Source organism: Helicoverpa armigera, chromosome 7 (assembly GCF_030705265.1).
Source record: "Helicoverpa armigera isolate CAAS_96S chromosome 7, ASM3070526v1, whole genome shotgun sequence".
Lineage (NCBI taxonomy): Eukaryota > Metazoa > Arthropoda > Insecta > Lepidoptera > Noctuidae > Helicoverpa > Helicoverpa armigera.
In genome coordinates, this window is record NC_087126.1 from 9,767,848 (window position 1) to 9,790,408 (window position 22,561).

The 22,561-nt window shown below is 33.3% G+C and overlaps 1 protein-coding gene across 2 annotated transcripts in view; it reads left to right on the forward strand.

Moving 5' to 3' along the window:
- The window catches only part of LOC110373088 (serine proteinase stubble), a 127,648-nt gene that overhangs the window by 73,263 nt on the left and 31,824 nt on the right, over positions 1-22,561 (forward strand). Inside the window, exon 3 of one of the 2 annotated variants that reach the window (XM_021330232.3) lies at positions 8,816-8,899. In XM_021330232.3, the coding sequence (XP_021185907.1) occupies positions 8,816-8,899 (84 nt within the window). Of the gene's footprint in view, positions 1-8,815; positions 8,915-22,561 lie in introns of both variants that reach the window. The other variant, XM_021330223.3, reaches the window with a different exon arrangement.

A 22,561-nucleotide genomic window follows, 5' to 3' on the forward strand; every position in this document is an offset into this window, starting at 1 on the left:
TGCGTTGGTAATAAAATCGGTCGGTTATCATGAAAGTGGATACCTATATTTTTTCTCGGTATTGATAAGTTCCTGAACTTTTAAGTATGTTTCGGGCCCCAAATTGCTGTTTATAGCCTAAATAGGAACAGCTGTAGAATGAATATGTTTTACACATAAACATTTTTTCTGTTTTACAAATTATTTTATTTAGCAATCTTTAATGATGGTGACTATATTTTAATTTGAAACACCAATCATTTATTTCCGACAAATCCCAAATAATAATGAAAGCATTTAGTTACACAACGTCTTAACTTTTCTTAAATCCATATTTTACACCTATAAACATCAAAAAATATTCAAAACAAAACTGAACCTTAAAACCTTATTCCAAGTTGTCGTAAAACACCGCTGACCTACTAAGAAGATGTATCTTGTATGCGCTAAGATATTAAGGTAATGTATGCATATGTAAACTCGGAAGCCGACGGTGTTTTGTCATAGCGCTTGTGTTTTGTAAAAGGGTGAGCAGAGTAGTAAAGAAGAAAGTTTTTTTGGTAAAATATAGCGAAAACTGAAAAAAACTGTTTTGGTGTAATTATTGCTAACGTGTTCTAGCATAAAACGCTCCATTAGGGTTCCGTACCCAAAGGGTAAAACGGGACCCTATTGTTTTCGCTCCTCTGTCCGTCCGTCTATTACCAACTACACTCTTTTGCAAAAAAAACGGGCACCTATGCGAAATCTTGGTTTTAAGGACTTTACGTGTATTTCAAAGGGTTTTAATGATTGTAGTATGTTTCTAGCATCAAAAGGGTTTGCCAAGCATGCGTGAGAGTGTATTCTAAATTTGAATTTTGTACAATTGCTAAGAAATTGGTTAAACCTTGTTATGGACTAATTGCTAGCAGAAAGTTCGTCGGTGTTTTGAAAAGTTTTTGAAGTGATTTTCAGGAAAATGATAATGCAGTTTTAATTAATGATTAATGTACTTTTTTGTTAGATCAAAACATTTTTGAAAAACTGTGCGTATTTGATAAAATTTTCACCTGCTCTAAATGGGTTATACTGATGATTGATGGCAATGTTAAGAGTTTCGGTATTTTAGTGTAAAGCGTTCTATTGTTTAGATATTGTACCCACGTGTTTTAAAATATCGCTTTTTCATAGATAAACACTATTTAGAAGAGTATCAGTACCTTTGGCTGAGACAAAACCTATTTAAAGTAAGCAGTGCCGATCATAACTCGTCTCCTATCGGACTTTGTCATTTAAAAATACCAAATTTTGTGATAAATGTTAAAATTAACCACATGAAAAATTATGAGGAGGGTTAAAGCTATCTAAAAAGTCAAATTATTGCCGCGTTGAAGCTCTCGATAACTCCATAGGTATCGGGTTACTAAACGACGATTTAGCTGAAAGGGAGTCAAGAATTCAAAATTATTGGCCAAACGTATGGTTCTTAAGAAATGAGTAGATAGCCAATTATTGTTATGATTTAAGCAGGAAAGTGCTGTAGATTCCAGAAAATCTCATTGTAGGCAAGTTTATTTAATCAAATGTCCGTGGGATGAAAACACGGTATTTGAACGCTCAGACTCATAGATCTTCAGAGTTCTACGGAGTTTCCCAAGAGACGAGGTTGTTTAAAAATCAGTGATTATGAGACCTTAAGACCTCGTGCTCACAGCCTATGCGCTATTTTCCGTATTTTGTAGAATTTCAAGACTTTCAAAAATGTCAAAGTCTTATAGGAGACGAGTTGTGATCGGCACTGCTTACTTTCAATTGGTTTTGTCGCAGCCTAAGGTACCGATACTCCTCTAAATAGTGTTTATTTATAAAAAAGGGATATTTTAAAACACGTGGGTACAATATCTAAACAATAGAACGCTTTACATTAAAATACCGAAACTCTTAACATTGCCATCAATCATCAGTATAGCCCATTTAGAGCAGGTGAAAATTTTATCAAATACGCATAGATTTTCAAAAATGTTTTGATCTAACAAAAAAGTACATTAATCATTAATTAAAACTGCATTATCATTTTTCTGAAAATCACTTCAAAAACTTTTCGAAACACCGACGAACTTTTTGCTAGCAATTAGTCCATAACAAGGTTTAACCAATTTCTTAGCAATTGTACAAAATTCAAATTTAGAATACACTTTCACGCATGCTCGGCTAACTCTTTTGATGCCAGAAACATACTACAATCATTAAAACCCTTTGAAATACACGTAAAGTCCTTAAAACTAAGATTTCGCATAGGTGCCCGCTTTTTTTGCAAAAGAGTTTATATCTCATGAACCGTGATAGTTAGAGAGTTGAAATTTTCACAGATAATGTATTTCTGTTGCCGCTATAACAAAAAATACTAATACTAATACGCTGAAAACTAGAATTAAATAAATATTTTGGGGGGCTCCCATACAACAAATGTGTTTTTTTGTCCGTTTTATAAATAATGGTAGATATAGTACAAGCAGTATAAAACATAATCGCTGCGTTTTACTTCCTATTCGTGATCAAAAACTACCACACTGATTTTTAAGTGATAAAGTGATTCGTGAGGAAGACTTTATAGACAAAATGAATGATACTGATGCATTAAACGTAATGACAATACAATCTTAATGGATGCAATTAATCAAAGCGTTAAATAAACTGGCTGACATTTATAACTATTATTAAATAAAAGCGAAACGGGGAAGTAGAGATACAAATTGTCCTGTTGCCAATAAAGTTTATTACACGATAAATTAGGTATTGGAAACGAAGTAAACAAATAAAGGTACGTTTTTGAATCGAGCTGGCTACTGCAACTGATCGCACGAAAATATTTTTGACATAATTTTTGTTGAACCTTACGAAGCTGAAATAGCTCTACAGTGTTGAAGCTTCATACAATAAAATGAATAAAAACAACTGATCGCATGAGTCGCAGCAGCACCATGATTTGTTAGTATTTACACGAAATCATTTTTGGATCGAACACGTGCAGTCGGCCTCAGACATCGACCGATTTCATGCAGTCACTGCACTTGCGGTCGGCAGGTCTCTCACAAAACGTACCTTAAAGATAATTTTATTTAATTGTTTCGCAATGTTCCGTGGAATTGCAAATGAGGTCCTTTCGATTGATAGATTTCTGTGATACGAGGAACAGCAAAATAGTCAGTCTGCTTTACATTCGTATATTAAAGCTTGTTGATTTCTGAATATTGTTGTCAATATGAACTTACAAAACACTAAGTACCGGGGCAAATTATAATTTACTGACGAGATCTTAATACATGATTTTTGCAATTGATAGATAAGGTTTTGAACTATATTTTAATAATTTTCTTGCGTCTTATAAATACATTATATTCTTATATGTACAATCTACAATCGAACTACTTTCAATATTTTTGCCTTCATACACCATTATAAGAAATTCATAATGAGCTATAAGTATAGATAATTTAAGTCCGTAACGGTCTGCGGGTGACATCTAATTATGTGATGCTTCCAATTTTCCATTTTGTTTTCCAATGAAAGTAGAATTTCCCTTGATTAGTGGCCCGTAATTTTATAATGATATGGGTTTTTGGTCTGTTTGTTTGGTAAAGAGGTTGGTTTGTGTATGTGAGTAGGTATATATGTATGTATGAGATGTAAGGGTGTGTGTGTGTGTGTGTGTGTGAATCGTGTTTTGTTTTCGTTGTGGGTGTAATGTGTGGTTGGTTTTGATCATGTTTTGATTGATTCTGATTTATGAATAGATACGAATTACGTTGAGCGGTGTTCATGTGGTTGTTTTGTACGACATGCGTTTGACGAATGCCTAATTTAGTCTACTGTGGGCTACCTACTCGAATAAATTACATATGGAAAACTTTGGCATTCTTAAGAGTAGAAAACAAAGGACTGTGACCTGTGGCACTTTTTTGTGTATACATGACCGTAAACACTACCTATTCTACAGCACATAAAGTACGTTTTTCTTAATCGTTCTCTGCCATTAAAATGCAGACACAACATAAAGTGTCAAACTGCAGACAGCTACAACATCGACGCTAACTAGTAAAGCTATACTTAGTAATATAAAAACCTATAATAACAAAACAGTAACGTTTAGTCACACAATGTTCGCCATAGCTCCGTGATTAGTTCGCACGCTTGTCTACACTTGTCTACGAGATGAGTGGCAAAGATGTAGATGGGCTGGAAGTGGCATTATGTTATTAATTTTTATTTATAGATATTATTTCAGATGTAGCTATAAATTGTACACTCTATTCTAAAATTCTTAAGCTGAGTAGAGTTTTTTGCTTGAGCACGGTTATATCTGAATGCCTATTTGTAAAGGATGTAGCTTATTTCACATGCCTAGGCGTGAAATAGTTCCCGTGAGATGCGGTGGTACCGCTGGCATATGCTTGTGTTACCGATAAACATGAAACTTCAAGGCTAATTTTCGATTAGCCGGCAGATGCGGATTTGTATACTGTGCGTATTATAAATTGAAAATTAATTGTTTAAAAATAATCCAAATGAGAAGTTTAGAGATTTGTGCATGCATTTTTTTAACCTTTGTAATAATAATAAATTGTGCGTACATGATTAGCGTAGCGAGATCTTTCTGAACATAACTACGATATGTAACAAAATAATCACTTGCAATAACAAGCTCTTTTAGTTTTAAAACTATACATCTTTGCACTAGAAGATCAGCTTTTTACCGGAGCTTCTATTTAAGAGCTTCAAGGTATATTAACTCAGGTGGTCTGTGATAATGGCGGGGCTAGACTAGTTGACACAACCCAGTTTTCTCTGACGATACGTTTTTTTTAGAAAAGTCGAGGAAAATTCTTTGTGATATGAACTGGCTAGGTATTATATAAATGTTTTCGTTTGACATGAGTTGATATTTTGTCTTTGCGATGTGTATGGTGGCTCAGATTATAATAATTAAATTAAAAATAAGACCTCTTTTTTTGGAGGTCGGTAAAAAAAGTTTTAATTCGGGATTTATTTTATAGGTACACACCATGAAAGTTATATTGTATATTCTATGGTGATTGTAATGATTTTTGTTATACTTTTTATAAAAAATAATTAAGGATGCAAAGAGCAGGAATACAGTAGGTTTTCAGATAAATAAAACACATTCTACAATAAATATCTCAAATGATAACGCAGTTCAGAAAAAAAACACTCACCACTCAAGATTATTTTAACTCTAATTTCTACTAAGAATTCCCATCAACTACAAAAAATATTTATGTCTAACGCAATAGGGGTTTCCTGTTCCGAACTATTCAACTCTCTCTTCCAATAAATGTCTTATTGACAGATAGATCCGGGCACAAGATGGGTCGGAACGTCGGGCCTTAAGAAAACGGATTATAGTGTTGAACAGAGCGGATTAAAGGAATTACAGCTGTTTTGATGACAAATATTGACTATTGATTTGACTGACTTGATAAAGGTGCGTTTTGAATGCTTGCTGTCGACTGCAACTGCTGACCGCACATACAGAAGCGGCAGCAGTATGTGCAGTCAGTGTCAGATATCGATGTCAACTCGATGCTAAATTGCGACTTCATGCAGTCTCGGCACATGCGGTCGGCAGTTGCAGTCCGCAGCAGGAATTCAATAAGTATCTTTAGTGTGCTATCAAATATTGAAAGATTTTTACAAATTCTTCAGCCTACATAATTTTTGCCTACCTGGAAATCTACTATGAGTCTATGTCTTTTCATTTTCGACAGCATGCCTTAAAAAATGTTTATAGGTTCCGTTTTTTACATTTATCATAACAATCACTTTTACGATAGTCACGATTTTTATCACGCAAAAGGTAAGAGCGACCTTAATTGACCCAACGAAGTTTATTATTCAATTCAGAAAGTATTTTTCATTAGAAAAAGCCGAAAAGAACCGCACCGGTAATTATTTACAAGCAAAAAGCTTTCAATTTCGATAATTAATTTATTTCTCCGTTCCAATTTCGAACAAAAGCTGTCTTCTGTAGAATATTTACGCTTTTACTTTCCATTTTTAATGGTTCCTCTGTTTTTATAGCCCAAAACTTAAGTGCCGATGGGTTGTTACGTAATAAGAAAATGTTCGAGCAACCTTACCTCGGGCGATCGTAAAAAGTGATTCTAATTCACTTTCACCTTTATCCTGAGTTTGAGTGCATTTTAAAGACAAGAGGTTCCCTTTAATTGTTGTATAAATAGTCATAAATATTGATAGAGTTGCGTCAAATTGTTTTTGTGTATACGTGATTTTTTGGTTGTGTAACGTTTTTGAAATGTCAATGGAGTGAATTCTGTTATTGAGTGATATGATAACAATTTGTTGTTGTTACTTGTCTATAATTTAAAAAAATGCTCTTATTAAGGGATTTATATACTTATACTTCTCATGACATGTCCTATAGTTTCTTGAATATTTTACTGCGGAAGCTTGACACAGTAATTAATCGAAACCCATCATATTCACGAGTAATTTTCTCGACAAACAGCTTATATTTACTTGTACTTCCAACAGGTATGGAACCAACATAGACATAATAATGAAGTCTGACAATTTTATCGCAGATATTTTAACTACAGCTAAAATAATTAGTACAGTCAACTATGATAAGAACTCTGAAATGGTATTTTGATGGGCGTGTCTGGATGATTAGAATGTAAGCTGTGGCTAGACAACAAAAAATGGTCTAACTTGTCATATTTTGGGAACCGTTTCGTTTCATTTAATTTCATCTGCAAAACTATGTATTTACAAACTATTAATTAAATATAATACGCCTATACATCAGAACGACATGTTTATTTGAAGACCCTTTTCATACCCGTATCAACGCTATTTACTAACGCGACTCCTGAGCAAAATATCCTAACTTTAAATGTAAATTTTCGACCTTCCTCAAAATAGTTTGGGTAACAGAGTTTTTGAAGTTGCTCGCCTGACAAGGGATAAAATGGGGAAGCGTTATGAGATTTGGCAAGCAATTTTTGAAGTTTCTGACTTTAAGCCCCTGTCGTGTCGCAAACGATGTATTGTTAGAATTTGTTCAGAAGTTCTATTACGGCAGGATTTGAAGAAATTGAGTTAGGTGTTCGTGTTGCTTTGTGAATAGAAAAGGTAGGAAATTGTAGCACAATCTTTTTGTTGTGTATTATATGTAAAAGCTGAAATATACTTAAGTTGCAAGCGCGACTGCAATAATATGCTTACTGGGTGAGAAATAAGATCGGAGTCAGGAATTTAGCAGTGTTATCCATCTTTGCAAGGAGCCAATCATCAAGCTGACTTAAATTACTACAACGAAGTCGTAGTTACAGTAAATTCCCACTTCAGAAAGAATACGACAATACTGTTTCTAGGGACTTGTTAGGTGATTTTGCAGCTCACTCGATAGTTAGAAGAAGCATAAATAAAGTTGCATGTTATCTTTTAAGCCGATGATAACCATCCCAGCTGCATAGATTGATTAATCTATGAATTATAATCGCGCTTACAGTACTTCATAAATATTAACGACGTCTGCTTTCTTGTTATCGCACTGCACTTTAATGGCCGAGCATATCAAAAGTGGGCCAGCAAAAATATATACAGCTTTGCAATAGTGGTTTGAGTACCCTGTGCCCTTAATGTGGCGATAAACATACAAAGCGACTGTCTCTTGTTTTATAGATCTTTTACGAGCAAGAAAAAGTGTCGTTGATAGGCGCGTAAAAAGTTTTATTTATGTAGTTTAGTTTGAAGGTTGACAAAAAAACTGTAATTTCTTTGGTTTTTTAACATCTCTAAAAAGCTCTATCTGCAACTAGGCTTTGCTATTGCATAGGTGATGATCATTCATCATTTGTTGAGCTTTTTACAAACAATATTGGCTTACCACCAATGTTTGTGAAGTGACTGCTTGGCTAACCTCCTCAACCCCTTTACCTGGACCAGACGATAAATACTCCTTGTTAAGATTCAGACTTTCTGATTTTTGACTACCCAGTAGCAACAGCCAAAGATGTTCAAATGATAGCTTCTTTCCGATATCCGTCCATTGGCCATGATTATAAAAACTCACAATTTTGAATACGCTATAAAATATGTACCGTGTGCCATTCTCAATACCAGTAATTAAAACAGCAGTTAATATTATTAATAGTCGTCCTCTAGACAAAGTCCTCGCCGGTTTAATTAATTCATAATTCAATTCATTTTGCTCTATTTATAAAACAGTTATTTTAAGTGGTTATTTTGCGTTTTAACTAAATGGATGTTAAATAATTTATATTTTCAGCTCGGTTGTCTGAATGAATATGTTTTCAATTTATTTGGTTGAGCAGGTGCTCAGTTTGAAATTTATGGAAAGTATAATTAATTAGTGAATTTCAATTGTAGATAAACTTTGTTATTATAAATGTTAGATATTATTTCAAACGGTGAAATGGTTTCTAAATAGAACAAAATTAAGAGTTTCAATTTAGTGATGTGTGTATTTAATTAATTTACGAAATCTCTCACTAACCAATTATTGAAAGACTTGGTCTGTGTGTAACAATAAACATTATGTCTATTTAAGACATTTATTGAGAGTTATTTAATAAATGATTTGTCCTTAGAAGTTGTCTTTATTCGTGTATTGATCTTAATATTAGTGTTAACTGAAGATATCATAAATTGGCCCTCAAAGATGGTACACTAGCCGATGCTTTCCAGCATCCAGGTACCATTAAACATTAGCCAGCCCCGGAAAAAAGTAACCAAATTCTTCTCTTTTCATTTATAGCAGTTCCTTACATTCTTCTTCTGCTCTTTCCAGGTGTGGTTGTGATGACATGGTGGTGGGCGCTGGCGCTGCTAGCGCTATCGGCGCCCGCCCGTCCCGCGCCCCGGGCGGGGAACGGTGAGCAATTTTACAGTAAGCATCACTTTGTGCACTATTTCCCGCTGATTGCGCTCCAAATGCACCTGTATACCTATATGTGTTACGCGTCGAGTTGATGTCATCGGTGTCTTGGTGACCGTGACGGAAGAGTATTCTTTACTCAGCTGCATCAGGTTAGACTGGGAGTCGAGCCCAAAATATTTGGGCAAAAGGCTAGGTACATGATAATATTTTAAAGATGACTGACAATGACATCTTAATTAGTATTTATTAGAAATAATTTAACACATTATATAAAAAAAATACCTGAAGTAGTTTAAATATTGCTATAGTTATTTTAGTCACCTAGCATAACTGCCCTCTAACTTTATATAGCATTGGTAAATTGAAAACATCATGCTGCCTTACTGGGTCAAAAAATATAATTTAATCTTTACTTAGAGTAGTAATGACAGCAGCCTTTTATGTAGAGAAGACAATTCTAAGTTGCTCCAGTAAAGGCAAACTTCCAATCAGCTTGACGCAGTAATCATAGTGTTTGTTCGGTGCGTGTGCGCCGTTCGGAGCGCAATCAGGCGACTGTTCACTCACTTATGTATCAGCTGTGACGTAAGTTAGATAACTTACTTTCGATCTTCTTTGGTATTTGTATACTTACTTATTTATATACCGACCTTTATAAGTTATTTTGAATCTCTTAGGAATTACCTTTTTTTGGGAATCAGGCCAAGGTTTAACTGATTCCCGATTGCAGATCTTTTTCGCTTGTGGTTGGTTCCAGGATACGAAAGTCGACGTATTTTTTTAGTTAACAGGAAAAAATATATGACATATCCAATATAAAAAACTATCCTAGTAAACAAACAAAAAAAAAACACTATATTTCTAGATTTCTACAGTAAAAGTATTCTTGAAATGCATAAAGAACATTTGAATTTCCACAAACTTATTTTTCACGTGAAAAGCAAGCAAGGTGCCAAAGAACTTTATTTCTATTTGTTGGCTTGGATTGTACGTGTAACTTTGCCAAACCTTCAATCTTATGAGACCGAAATAAGTGTTAACATCTGCCAAATTTTCTAATACGAAATCAATTTCCAGAAAGCATTTTATTAAAATATTCTTCTGAACCACGGAGGAAGGAAAGATAGCGGAGATGCCATAAGGAAGCTAGTTCTTGTAGGTCAATGCAACATACGGTAGGCGTGATCAGTTACTTAAAAATAACGAGACGTTCGAGTTCTTTCTCAAATAGAAACCAATCTTATTTCGAAATGAATAGGCAAATTCTATGGAAGGTGTAAGGGCAGAGCTAGTAATGTTCCTCGTTCGCCGAACACCCGCATTTTACAGACGCTACTTTCTCAGGATACTTCACGTTATGAAATCTCTGCTAATCATTTTGTTCTCCGTGTTCTTAACAAACTTCGATAATTCTCCTTTCAACCGAATAAAAGAGAACGTTAGGAGTTTTTAAATGTTCGAATGAACGTGAATTACGGCGTAGATATTTAAAACTTTTTCTTAGTCCTTTTGTACGTACCAAAAGGGACTGAAGACACTGATTGCTCTCTGGTAATGGGCCTTTTATCTTAAATTTTAGATTGTCTGTATTCAAAACTTTTTATGTCCTAGGATTATAAAGAGGTTTCTACTTTCTAGTTTTGTAATTGAAATAGCAGTTTTAATAGAAGTTTTTCAAGTACTTCTAGAATAAAACATTGTTTTCTGACGTACCCACAAAATACTCAGCCATTTTGAACTTAAAGTACCTAATTGAAACCAAACAAAGGCACAAATGGAACTGAAATAAAACGTGTGTTATTTTTAATAGCTACGTGGTTGGTTAAGTTTTGTAATCCATAAAAAAAATTACAATATCTTATTAATATAGTTTTCGGTTGAAAATACACTGGATACGTAGTTCAAAATTGACTCCAAAACTGAAAAATATTCCTTTACCCTATAATTTAACGACCTTCCATAAATAATTCCTACATTGTTTAGTTTTATCGTGTGTAACAAAGACTGAGCTTATTTAACACGCGGTCAGCCGCGCCTATCGCGTATCGTAAAGCGGATTATATCCGCGCGTTTTATGGATTATATCCGCGCGTTTTATGCCCACGTAAAGCTACGCTTGCTGTGGTTATAGGGCTTTTATACGTCGCTTCAGTTTTAAAGGATCTTCGCGGTTTTGAGTTTGTTTGGATAAATTATATTTATGTAAGAAATTAGCATACGTTATCACATAATGAATATATATATGAATATATATTTTTAAATTTTGAATATAGTGCACCTAGCTATTATCTAAAACGATAGTAAGTACTTGTATATTGTATTGTGGTTAAATATCTTCCGTTACTATATGGCTTTATGTGTTTTGACCATAAATGTTTCATTATATTATGTAAGGCACTATTCTGAGTTTTTTACTACGGTTTGAATTACCAATATTTTACAAGTACCATTATTATTTCTAAGAAAACACTTTAATATTTCAGGTTCGCTTTGCTTACATTAATTTATTCCAATTGGCCTATAAAGCATATAACTTGAGTCCACTGTATTATTTCTGAATAAACTCTAGTACATTGTAGCTACATTATTTGTAAGTATTAGGCTTAGGTTACGTTAAGAAGCGATCGGGACAAGCGGTACCTTATATATCAAGGTTAGCCTGAGTAACTGTCTAAGAATTGAAAAATTTCATCGGCTACTATTAACATAGTGAAATCTCAGAATGACACCCTTGCAAACGCGTTTTTGTTCCTATTTTATTGCGTTTCTAGGACGATAATTTCGCAAAGCATAATATTATATGCTATACATATTTTTCGCTCACGAGGTGTTAGATATAGCATATTTTAACCATATTGAGAGTGCATAATCTGTCATCTAACTTTAAACCTTGTGGCAAATACATCCAAGATCCTTCAGTAGGTACCTACATTTTATCCGCTCATAAAAACGCTTATTGTCGTAACATAACCTGCCCTTTAGCGCCGCGTCTAGTGTTCAGTCTTGTTTATGCACCCTATTCAGATATTCACACAAATCTCGGTCACTGCGCATTATTTTCAAAGTTATTAGTTTGTCTATGTTATAGAGTCTAGTGGTCGTGGTCTTGGAACCTTCTTTGTGTTATTCCAGAATTATTATAATATAGTCTTTACGTGGCAATGCTGCCAGCCTCTTGGTAACACTCCCGGTTGGCAGCGATGAGGAGTTTTTCGAGGGCATCTTTTAATGATTGTTGTTTTAAGTTTAATAAATATAACAATAGCCTATCTTTACAAATACTGTGAATGTAAAGGTAATTCTGTGTCGTCTGTGAGTCTGTTCCGCTATACGCTATTGAACAGATTTGAACTTTTGGTACACAGATACATATCTACGCTTGAGTCTGAAAAAGGGCAAAAGTTAGTTTTCAATCTAGTATCTGGTAGAACTATTTTTGTATAATAGAAAAATAAAATAGTTATTAAAAAAATATGCATAATGATAGATAGATCGACGAGGAAACGATTACAGGAAGGATAGGTTCTATGCAAATTACAAAACTTATTTCTTTAGGAAAAGGCATAAATAAAGTTAATTTGCGATCAAACCGATAACTGTAATTTGACTAGAAATAATTACAGATCTAGCCCCATAATTTAACAGAAAGTATGTGTTTGCATGTAAAAATATAGGAATTGTAGTGGTTCAAAACATTTTCCGTACTTTTTGCGTAACCGTTCTAACGATAAATTACTTAGCGCGAGGTAGAGCGATTTGCTGATTTACGAGTATTTTTCAAAATATGAGTAGGTATTAATGGTGAGATATGGATGTTTTTGAACGTGATTTCTAACCGCTAATTCGTAAAAACTTATTTTGAACTAGAACTGGTAGTTTATGTTAATAATCTTTGAGTAGTGACATATCTTTACTACCCATAAGAATTACAATTGACTAACACGAAAAAACTTAAAAATAAAACCCTGAACAGTTTCTGTGCAATACTAAAGAAAATATCAACTTCAGAATATAAATATTTTATTTTTCCGACAAAACTGTATATTTAATAATTATTTATTTCGTCTGGATTTGTCAAGTCAGTCTCACAAAATTACATAGACAACGACGTTCTTGTATCAATAGCCAATAGTATCAAGACTACAGACAGTTTGATTCAAAACCATAACGTAAACAAGATACAAAGATACGTAACATTTGACCTACCAAAGCCCTTTCCGTCCTTTTATTTAACGTAAATATATAAAGCTGCTTATCGGCCAGTAAATGCTTTATCACGGCCCATTTCATACGACTGGTATAGTCCGTAAAATATGACCGCATGTGTTTTACGCGCCATCGCCGATGTTGCCAGGAGAAAAAATATTTGAACGATATTCTTTTAGCAATGTAACCTTTTTTCTGCTCTGGGGTTCGTGTGTGAATGTGTGTGTGGAAAGTTTGAATGAGAATTATTCCTTTTGATTATAAGTTTGATTAGTAGAGGCATTCAGCTACAGATTCATAATGAGGCAGATATGCACCAATTTTTACATTTGTGATCTTAGAACTATATTATGGTAGGTGACATAATGGGCGATCTTATCGCTATGAGCGATCTCTTCTAGACAACCTTAGGAGGGATTGAGACGAGATGGAAAAGATTATAATAGGTATGGTAGGCAGTTAGGCAAGTAAAGCCATGATATTAGTAGTTTTAGGGGACTGTAGTGTAAAAAAATGTAAGCAAAATTCAAATATTATTTACTTTAGTATATAATATTACTATATTTTTCTACTATATTTTACTTTCGTCCAACAAAGATGCATTCATATAAAACTCGATTTTAAAAACAAAAGTGAATCAAATCAAACAATCGTGACTAAAGAAAACTGCAGAATTACTTTACATTTCGAAAAACGTTTTTACTAGTAATTTTCGTGTTCTACAAAGTCGTGTAAAGAAAGTGAAGTGTGTTTTCACTTTTATACTAGTTATGGTAACACACCTTTATTTGTTTCACGTTTGTGGCCCTTTGTGGGGGCGCCATAATGTCTGGGATGTGTGGGACATGGTGAATATGGGTTTGTGGGGTCTGTGAAGGAATTTATGGTGTATTTGGTTTAAGGTATAGTGATGGTATAATGATGATGATGTCCTCCTAGACGATTATCGGCCACGGCCGCTATTCTCGTTTAGCCAATCGCGCAGGACATATTAAAGGGACAAGCTTATGCGGAGTCACAGATGCACTCACTATTCCTTCATTCTTATAGCCATACCATTTAATTGATAATCTCGGTGTAATACTATGTATTCTTTTGTATCCTTAATTTTTCATAGATGATTAATATCACCCATGAGATATACAAAAAACTACAAAGTATCAAAGAATATTTCTATTTTATTAGACAGTGGTAAATTTACCTTTACGAGAAACTCAGGAAAAAGTCTCACATTTCACCAATACCTACTCACCCTACTTCATAGTAAAAGCTTTTCAAGTTGTTTAGTAAGTACACTCATCATCACTACACATCGCTCTCATCCACTTTACCACTCGACTGTACTGTACCTATCCAGCTCAAGCTTAACAACTTGTCTTTGATCTTGATATTACTAATATTTCCTGTAGAAACTTAAATTAAATATACTTTAATTATAAACTTGATTTTGTATAAAAAAAAATTGCTAACTGATAGATGGATGTGATAACATTTCTGTTCTTGATGTTACTTTCACATGATTTTGCTACTAGTTGACTTCGTGGGAATTTTTTACCCGACTGTGACGGAAAGGTGATTCAGTTTTTTGAACTGTTAATGCCTCTAGTCTGTGAATATCTGTAGGTAGTATTTAGTTTTTTTTTGTCTATGTTCAAAGTACCAAAACCTTTATTTTTTTCGCTACTTATTTTCATGGTTCCGTACCCAAAGGGTAAAACAGGACCCCATTACTGAGACATCGATGTCCACCTGTCTACCCTGTCAGCAAGTTAGATGATTTTTGGGCAATGTAGGATACATACCTACATCACTTATTCTTGTCATTATTAAGTCCTTAAACAATATGCACACAGTTCAAACAATTTTCACAAACATCTGTACGGGAAAACCATAGGTATGTAAATAGCATTATTAATCTAAAACATTTCGAAATAGGTGCGTTTATGTTCACATAAACGGTTACTAACAATAAAATAACTATGAAACTACTTGAACTAGATAACTGAATTCCGCATTTCACTGTCTCATGTTTCTATTTAGATTGCAACAAAATTCTGTATTGAAGACAATGGAATATTCGCCATGTTGTCCAAACGATGTTTTGTATGAGATCTCTGATAATGAACAGAATGCTGTCTTTGTATTGGTTGTTCAAACTGAGTTATTTAGATAAAACTATTCAAAATGACTTATTATTTAGTTTAAGTTAAGATTTAGGGCAAATATTTAAGTAATTGTTACCTATATTTATGTGTTTAATTTCTTTTCTTCCGATTAGGTAAATGATTGTTGACAGAAATTATAGTACAGAGCTTTCGTGGCCCGACAGTCTGGCCGACATTTAGTTGACCCGATGGTTTTCTGACAGTTTATTTTGAAGGACCTATAATTCAGTCGTCTAAATAATGCAGTTACCAAATTAAGTCAAACGTATATTATTTTATTTAATTTGGTAACTTTATTAGTATAGCATTTAGGAAGGTAGGTTTCACTGAATCATTTAGAAACCTAATTAGAGGACTGAATTTAGTCAAGTTATTAAGCTTATCGGCCGACTACAATTTTGCACTGTGCGCATAATAATATTGTCCATTCACACCAGATTAAAATCAACTTCGTGACTTCCAACTACAGATTAAAGAAAATCTATGAATCAAAAACAGTGGCCCACCAATTTCCCCGTTCCTCACTAACTCATTGTTTGGAACTAACAATTTACTAGTAGCTTTGCCTTTGTCAAGATATATTATTATAAAGTGAAACTTGCTTTATCTTAACCATCAGATAAGTCAAAGATAGTCATAATTGTAGGATTTCCGTGAGATACACAAACATTTTCTCTTCGTCATGTGGAAAGTGGAAACTGAGTCGAGTACCAAAATTTTATGGGCGTGTTGTAAAAGTGTGGGTAAGATTGGTACGTCAAAGATGTCTGATATTAAAAAGTTGTCTCACGACATATTGGCAGTGTCTAAGTGAAATTTAAATCGCAATGATTAGAAAAGTATGTTCTTGCTAATTTATTTAGATTTCTTTCAATGTATTATGTACGTGTTACAATGAGTTACAAAAGTGTCCCAGAATTAGATTTACAGTAAATTACTATAGTTGGGAAATACAGGTGCATGTTTTAAATCTATTTGAATGAAAGGCAAGGAAAGGAAATTTACATACCTATTAAAAAAATTGACTTAAATTGTGTCCCAATTTAGCAATCAATTGTAAACTGACCTACTGTATTTAAGTATTTCATAGGATTGCAATAATTACAATTACAATAGTAATTTTTTGACCTCATTTTTCAAAACCGTATACAGTATTATTGCAACATCGTTGCACACAAAACATGCGAGCCCTTCAAACAAACGAAGAAACAGGGCTATGTCAGTCGGCCATTTCTGTCTACTTTCGACGTAGGTGAAACTGTTTGCACATCGCGCGGAAATCCTACAATTACGCCCTACAATGACGGTCATAGCCAATGAGGAAGCGGGAAATTTGCCGTCGGACTACATCAGCCATGTATCGTAGTTCAAGTTGTATTAGTATGGTCTATTTTGAGACGTAGGTACATTTTTGCATAGATGATTAAGAGAGATATTAGAAGAAATCGTTTCATGTATACGTAGTGTATGCCTATTTGATATTACATACATACAATTGTTGAAAGGGCGAATGGAAGGGCGAATAAAACACTTTATTGTACAATATTATAAACACTATATTATTCCATCACAACAATAGGTACGGAATATAATTAATAACAAATCCATCCTTTGTTTTTCGTTTAGAGATTATTTGGCATTTAGTTGCCCCCCGATACAGTTAAATTGAAGAATTTGTTTGCTTTAATCCTCTTATAACAATAATACATCTTCTGTGAAAAGTTTGACCGTCGAGAGACGGACGGGTGAATAGCAAAGTACCTACTTGTAGCACGTTCCCGTTTTTACCCTTGGGTACGGAGCCCTAAAAATACCTCGATTTCACGCCCTTTGTTTACATACCTAAACTAAGCAAGCAGCGTGCATTTTCCTCAGTTTTCCATACAAAGTGTTAGAGTGCGATATTTCAAACGTTTTCACTGTTTTGTAGTACAAAGTATATGAGTGAATAGTACGAATGTCTCAACTGTCGGTCATACAAGTTACAAAGAAAACTTGTTATAAATTTTCTACGGTTTTTCTTCTGTTGAAGATTGTTTGTTTGTTTTAGCTTTATTTTGTTTGTGAATGTAGGTTTATTAGGTGTTACATTGAAGATACATAATATATCTGGGTCATTCGTCATCTCGACATACTTACCTCTTGTTTTTCTTTGATAAAAATATGGTATTATGGCATGGCAATTACAAATATATTTGTTAAAAATCATGGCCCAAACATTCGTCAAACAGTATATTATTATATGTAGATCTATGGACCCCCTTAATTTCGAATAAACTTAAGTAACAGCCTAAAAATAAAATGCAATAAACTTACTTAAGATTAATCGACGTAATTGATTAATCTAATCGTCTTCGAAGGTGAACAAACTCAAACTATAAGTAGTTATTTATTTAAATAAATAAAATCTCAAAACAAGATTGAGAGCTATCATTTGTAAGTATTACATATTCAATGCGGGTGTTTAATCCAATTAATTCTATTGGATTGATTGGTTCATTGGATTAGTATTTCCAGCTCTCGTCCCTAGGTCAGACGGTAAATTATGTAGACCTCTGAAATTGAATTAGGTTTCAAGCTATAGTAATGTTACAAAGCTGAAGAGTTTGTTTGGTTGGTTGTATGTCAAATTTTAGGAAACACTTAAGCGATTTACGAAAAATCTTTCAGTCAAAGTCAAGAAAATCTTTCAGCGTTAAGATAGCCTATTTATCGAGGAAGGCTATAGGTTACTTTTTTTCTAGATGAGTAACGTAGTTCGAACAAGATGCGGGAAAAACCACTCGTGGAGCTAAAGTAAGTAGGTATACAGGCAGACCTTCTCCCAAATCTAAATTGATCAAATATCACTTAATTTGGTTCGGGGACCTAAAACTATATGATAATTGGATTTCCATCTATCATTCGTGTTATTTGTATTTGCACTGATATTTAAGCTTTTCTGTAGGTGTTTAAGGGGTGACTAACAAACGATTCGGTATAAAATGTCGAATTTCTATAAGAAATAATGGTCTGCAGTGAATTAATAAGAAAGAAAAAAACAGCGTTTATGACTCTTTCTATGTATTTATAAATTAAGTATTAAAATTTATTGTAAATTAAAATTCATATTCAAATGCTATTGGTAGAAGTACAACAGTTTCTGAATATAAAGTTACCTCACATACAAAGCGTGTCAGATGTCGCTTTCGTTGGCTCGGTACATTAGCACTCAGTATCGACAGCAAAACAAAGTTGTTATTAAAGAAAAAATCTTAGTGTACTGTTTATTAAGAGTTGATAGTAAAATAATACCTATAAATAATTTAAAAAATAAGAAAATAATCCACAAACAAAAATTTGCCTGCAATACTATTTTACTTACAAAAACAAAGTTTTACAAATATAATATGTAGTATAGGTACGCGTTTACTATTATTATAGTAGGCACTACTACGTGATATTATTAAAACTTTGGCACTTTACCATTCTATATTTATTGGGTTTATCAGCTTTTTTTTCACAAACAAACATTTTTTTATGAATTCATGTTTTATTAAAACTACATTGTTAAAATCTTAGCATATTAAAATCGTAGCACATTAATTAATACTTTTTGCAGACCGTACAAAGTAAACTCAGGTCAGTCGCGTGCGCAGGTGTTGGCCCACTTCAGTGCTGGGTGCGTTCTTGTACTATATGTATTGATAATAACATTTATTTCTATCGTTTTTGTGAAGATATCTTAAGAAAAATACAACAAAGATAATGGAAATTAAAAGAGAATTAGTTACTTTAAAAAAATAGCTTTAGGTCTTTTTTTCCTGGCAATATGACGATGGGTTTATTGACAGTATCAAATCATAATAATTTCATGATAAATCAAAGAGTTTGATTGAAAATAATAAATATTTTACAATAATAGCCACTAAAATCAACTTCTAAAAATATTTAAGCTTTCCAATAGTAATAATATCCCACCATGAAATTGTTATAGCTGGTTCTTCAATAAAACTTAAACGCATCATGAAATGGGCAAGCAAACTCGTAACCAGTAGATAAAAGAGCCTATAGAAAGACGTAAACACACAATATTTGCTAGTAAACCTCACACAAGGCAATCAGGGAATACCCAATACTCTTCAAAATAATATTTTACAAACTCATTAGTTTCTTTCAGCCACAATAGTGGAGTTCATTAAGGTGAAAAGGAGAAAATAGCCGTTCAAACTCACTGGCGTTATACACACTGCCGTAAAGATTAGCTAATAATAAAATTATGCAAAATGCTAACACGATTGTCCACTTACAAAGTCATGGTACTTCAAGCGAGCAAATCGATCGTTCGAAGAGATAAAACTGTGCGTTTCAAGTAAAACATGAGCATTTAGAGAGAGAAATTGATAGTGCTGATAATAACTGGGTAGTTGGTAATCTTGACTGGTTAGTTTACGAATTTATCTAGGATTTCTCTTCTCGATTTGTGAAATGGTGTGGAAAGTCTATTTAGGAGTAGTTTAAGCTTCAAAGTTATTGACACGTACTTAAGAGTCTAAAGTGTTTGTGTCACGGTTAATATGTAAAATAATTATTACTTGGCATCACTGTTTATTTTAGTATAGAGTCTACGCAAATCATTTTGATTTATTTTATTAAAATGATAAATGTTTTTGGAAAGCTTTCTTAGCTGAAGAGTTTTGACAGTCGGCTGTCAAATTATCACTTTGTGATGAAAAGGCTGAATAATAGGTTTGTTAGAAAGTTGTGAATGTATGCTTTCAAGTATTTGTATATGTCAACTTTTTTCAGATAGTTCCATGAATAGTGACTGTATTTTACCGTCATTCTTCACATCATCGTTCATTTATTTAATAAATAATGTTATGTATAAAAAATATATTTCTATACAATTAATGAATTTATATCACTGTTATATTTATAGACGATTTAATTAATTTAACTCTCATTTTGATAGGATTCGGGTGTTTACATCAGTAAATGTTCTTACTTCTATTTTGATTAAAACTAAATCTTTTACTTTTTACCATATTTTTGTTCGCCATACTTTCAGCCCCTATGTCACCAAGCAACCGACGCACAATTGAAATAGTACCATTGTGCCAAATGAGATTAGATGAACTGCATTGGCTATCTAGCCATTGTGGGCACTCCCTATACTCACCGCAGTTATTAAGCACAATACCCGTAAATCTGATAACAGGAACAATTCCGTTGATTTTAAGTGAATTGTATCTACATATACTATTATTATAAAGCCAACGAATTTGTTTGTCTGCTTAAAGGCACTAAATTTCAGGAACTACTGGACTTTTCTATGGGAACTCGTCGTCTCGCTGTGGGTGCAGCGTGAGGGAGTATCAGACTCTTACTAATTAAAGAATCCACATGTTCCGTCTGGAGCCCTTTGTGTAATACGGCCGCGGTAACTACTCTCGGTAACTACTCCCGTAGCCCAGGACCTACTGGACTGATTTAAAAAAATCTTTCAGCGTTAGATAACCATTAATCGAGGAAGTCTGAAGACTTTTAGTACGTAGTAGTTTCCAAAGGACACGGATGAAACAGTTCCTATTAAAAATATATTATAAAGTCGCTTTGCAAATAGGAACACGTTTTCATTATAACATTTTATAGTACCAACCAATTTATCAGCTGTTGATAGTCATAAAATCTTAACAAGCATCATTTTGTATCGATTGACACCCAAATCGTTGGCTTTCTACCAATAAGACATTTTTACTGTGTGAAAACTAGATAAAACGTTGATTTCGACTTAAAACTGGATAAATTAACTGGTTGGGCCGAAACAAGAATTGTTTCGCGGGTTTTCTTGGTTAGAAGAAAGTACCTGCTGTGACGATTTATTGCAAGAAGATCGTAAGTTTATGTTCTAGGTATATTTATCTAAAGTAAGTACAGTTAGAAAAGTATTTTTTCTGTAATAACGTCTACGTTTTAGATGTATGAATGTATTATTTTTTCAATTTTGAAGTTGATTAGTTATTATTCCATAGTTACTCTCTAGGAATAAAAGTAGCAAGATTCTATGACGTGAACAAATTATTCATATTCATTTCCTTCTCCATTACTTAAGTAAACCGAAAGACGGATTAACATTTGTCATACTGAGTATATTAGACTAGCTTCTGCCAGCGGTTTCACCCGCATCCCGTGGAAACCTCTGCACGAACCCGGATAAAAAGCCTATAGCCTTCCTCGATAAATGGGCTACCTAACATTGAAAGGATTTTTCAAATCGGACCAGTAGTTCCTGAGATTAGCGCATTCAAACAAACAAACTCTACAGCTTTATAATATTTGTATAGATAAATGATTTGTACTAGTTTCACAGCGGTGATTTTATGTTTTTGATAGAATCTCTTATGCTTATCTGTGTTTATTTATGAAGAACTAGTATTTGCACCCGGCTTTTGCTGCCGTTTATTTAATCGATGTACATTTTAAGCGGTTGGTCGTTATGGAGGATAATCTTTGTGGATCTGAATAAATAGTGATTTTTTTTCTGATAAAATTATTATTAACTATCTATAGCGATTAATATTATAAAGAAGAGTTTTTCCGTACTTATTGTATTATTTTTTTTGGTGCTAGAAAGCTTATTACCGAGCAAAGCTACATACCTAATTTCTTACCCAGTTGCGCGAAGTAAGTTTTAGGATATTAGCTGTACAGCAATCATTTTAAATAGCCTTATAATAATCATCAACTTTTAACAACATTAATTATGACCTACCTGTAGACCTACAGACAAAATTCGACTTCTTTCTAAAAAAATATAAAAGTAACGTACGCATTTTTATGTATATGCAAATAAGTAAATTTAAAAAATAATGATGTCCAAATAGATAGATATTTACTTTCCTAAAAATGAAAATATACCATAAAAAGTTAGTAATTGGTGCCGTATAACAAACTAATTATGAATAATATAATATACTATTAAATAAAAGCTGAAGTAAGTCACTGATGTAGGCAAGTCAATTAAAAGATACGACTCAATTAATAGAAATTAATTAAAAGATAAGCATGTCTTTCGATAAAGATCGAGAAATTATGTTTTTGCTAATCTTGGTATTCTAAGCAAATACTGTTAGGTGACATATTTAATAGTTAGATCCGTTTTTATGTTTATTTGCCATATTTAAAAAAAGTATTTATTTTTATATCTATGCTACTAATATAGAAACAATAGGTACTTACAGTATGTGTTGAAAGATGGAGGATTGTGCCTAACTCTTTCAATCAAAAACTGTTGAATACATTT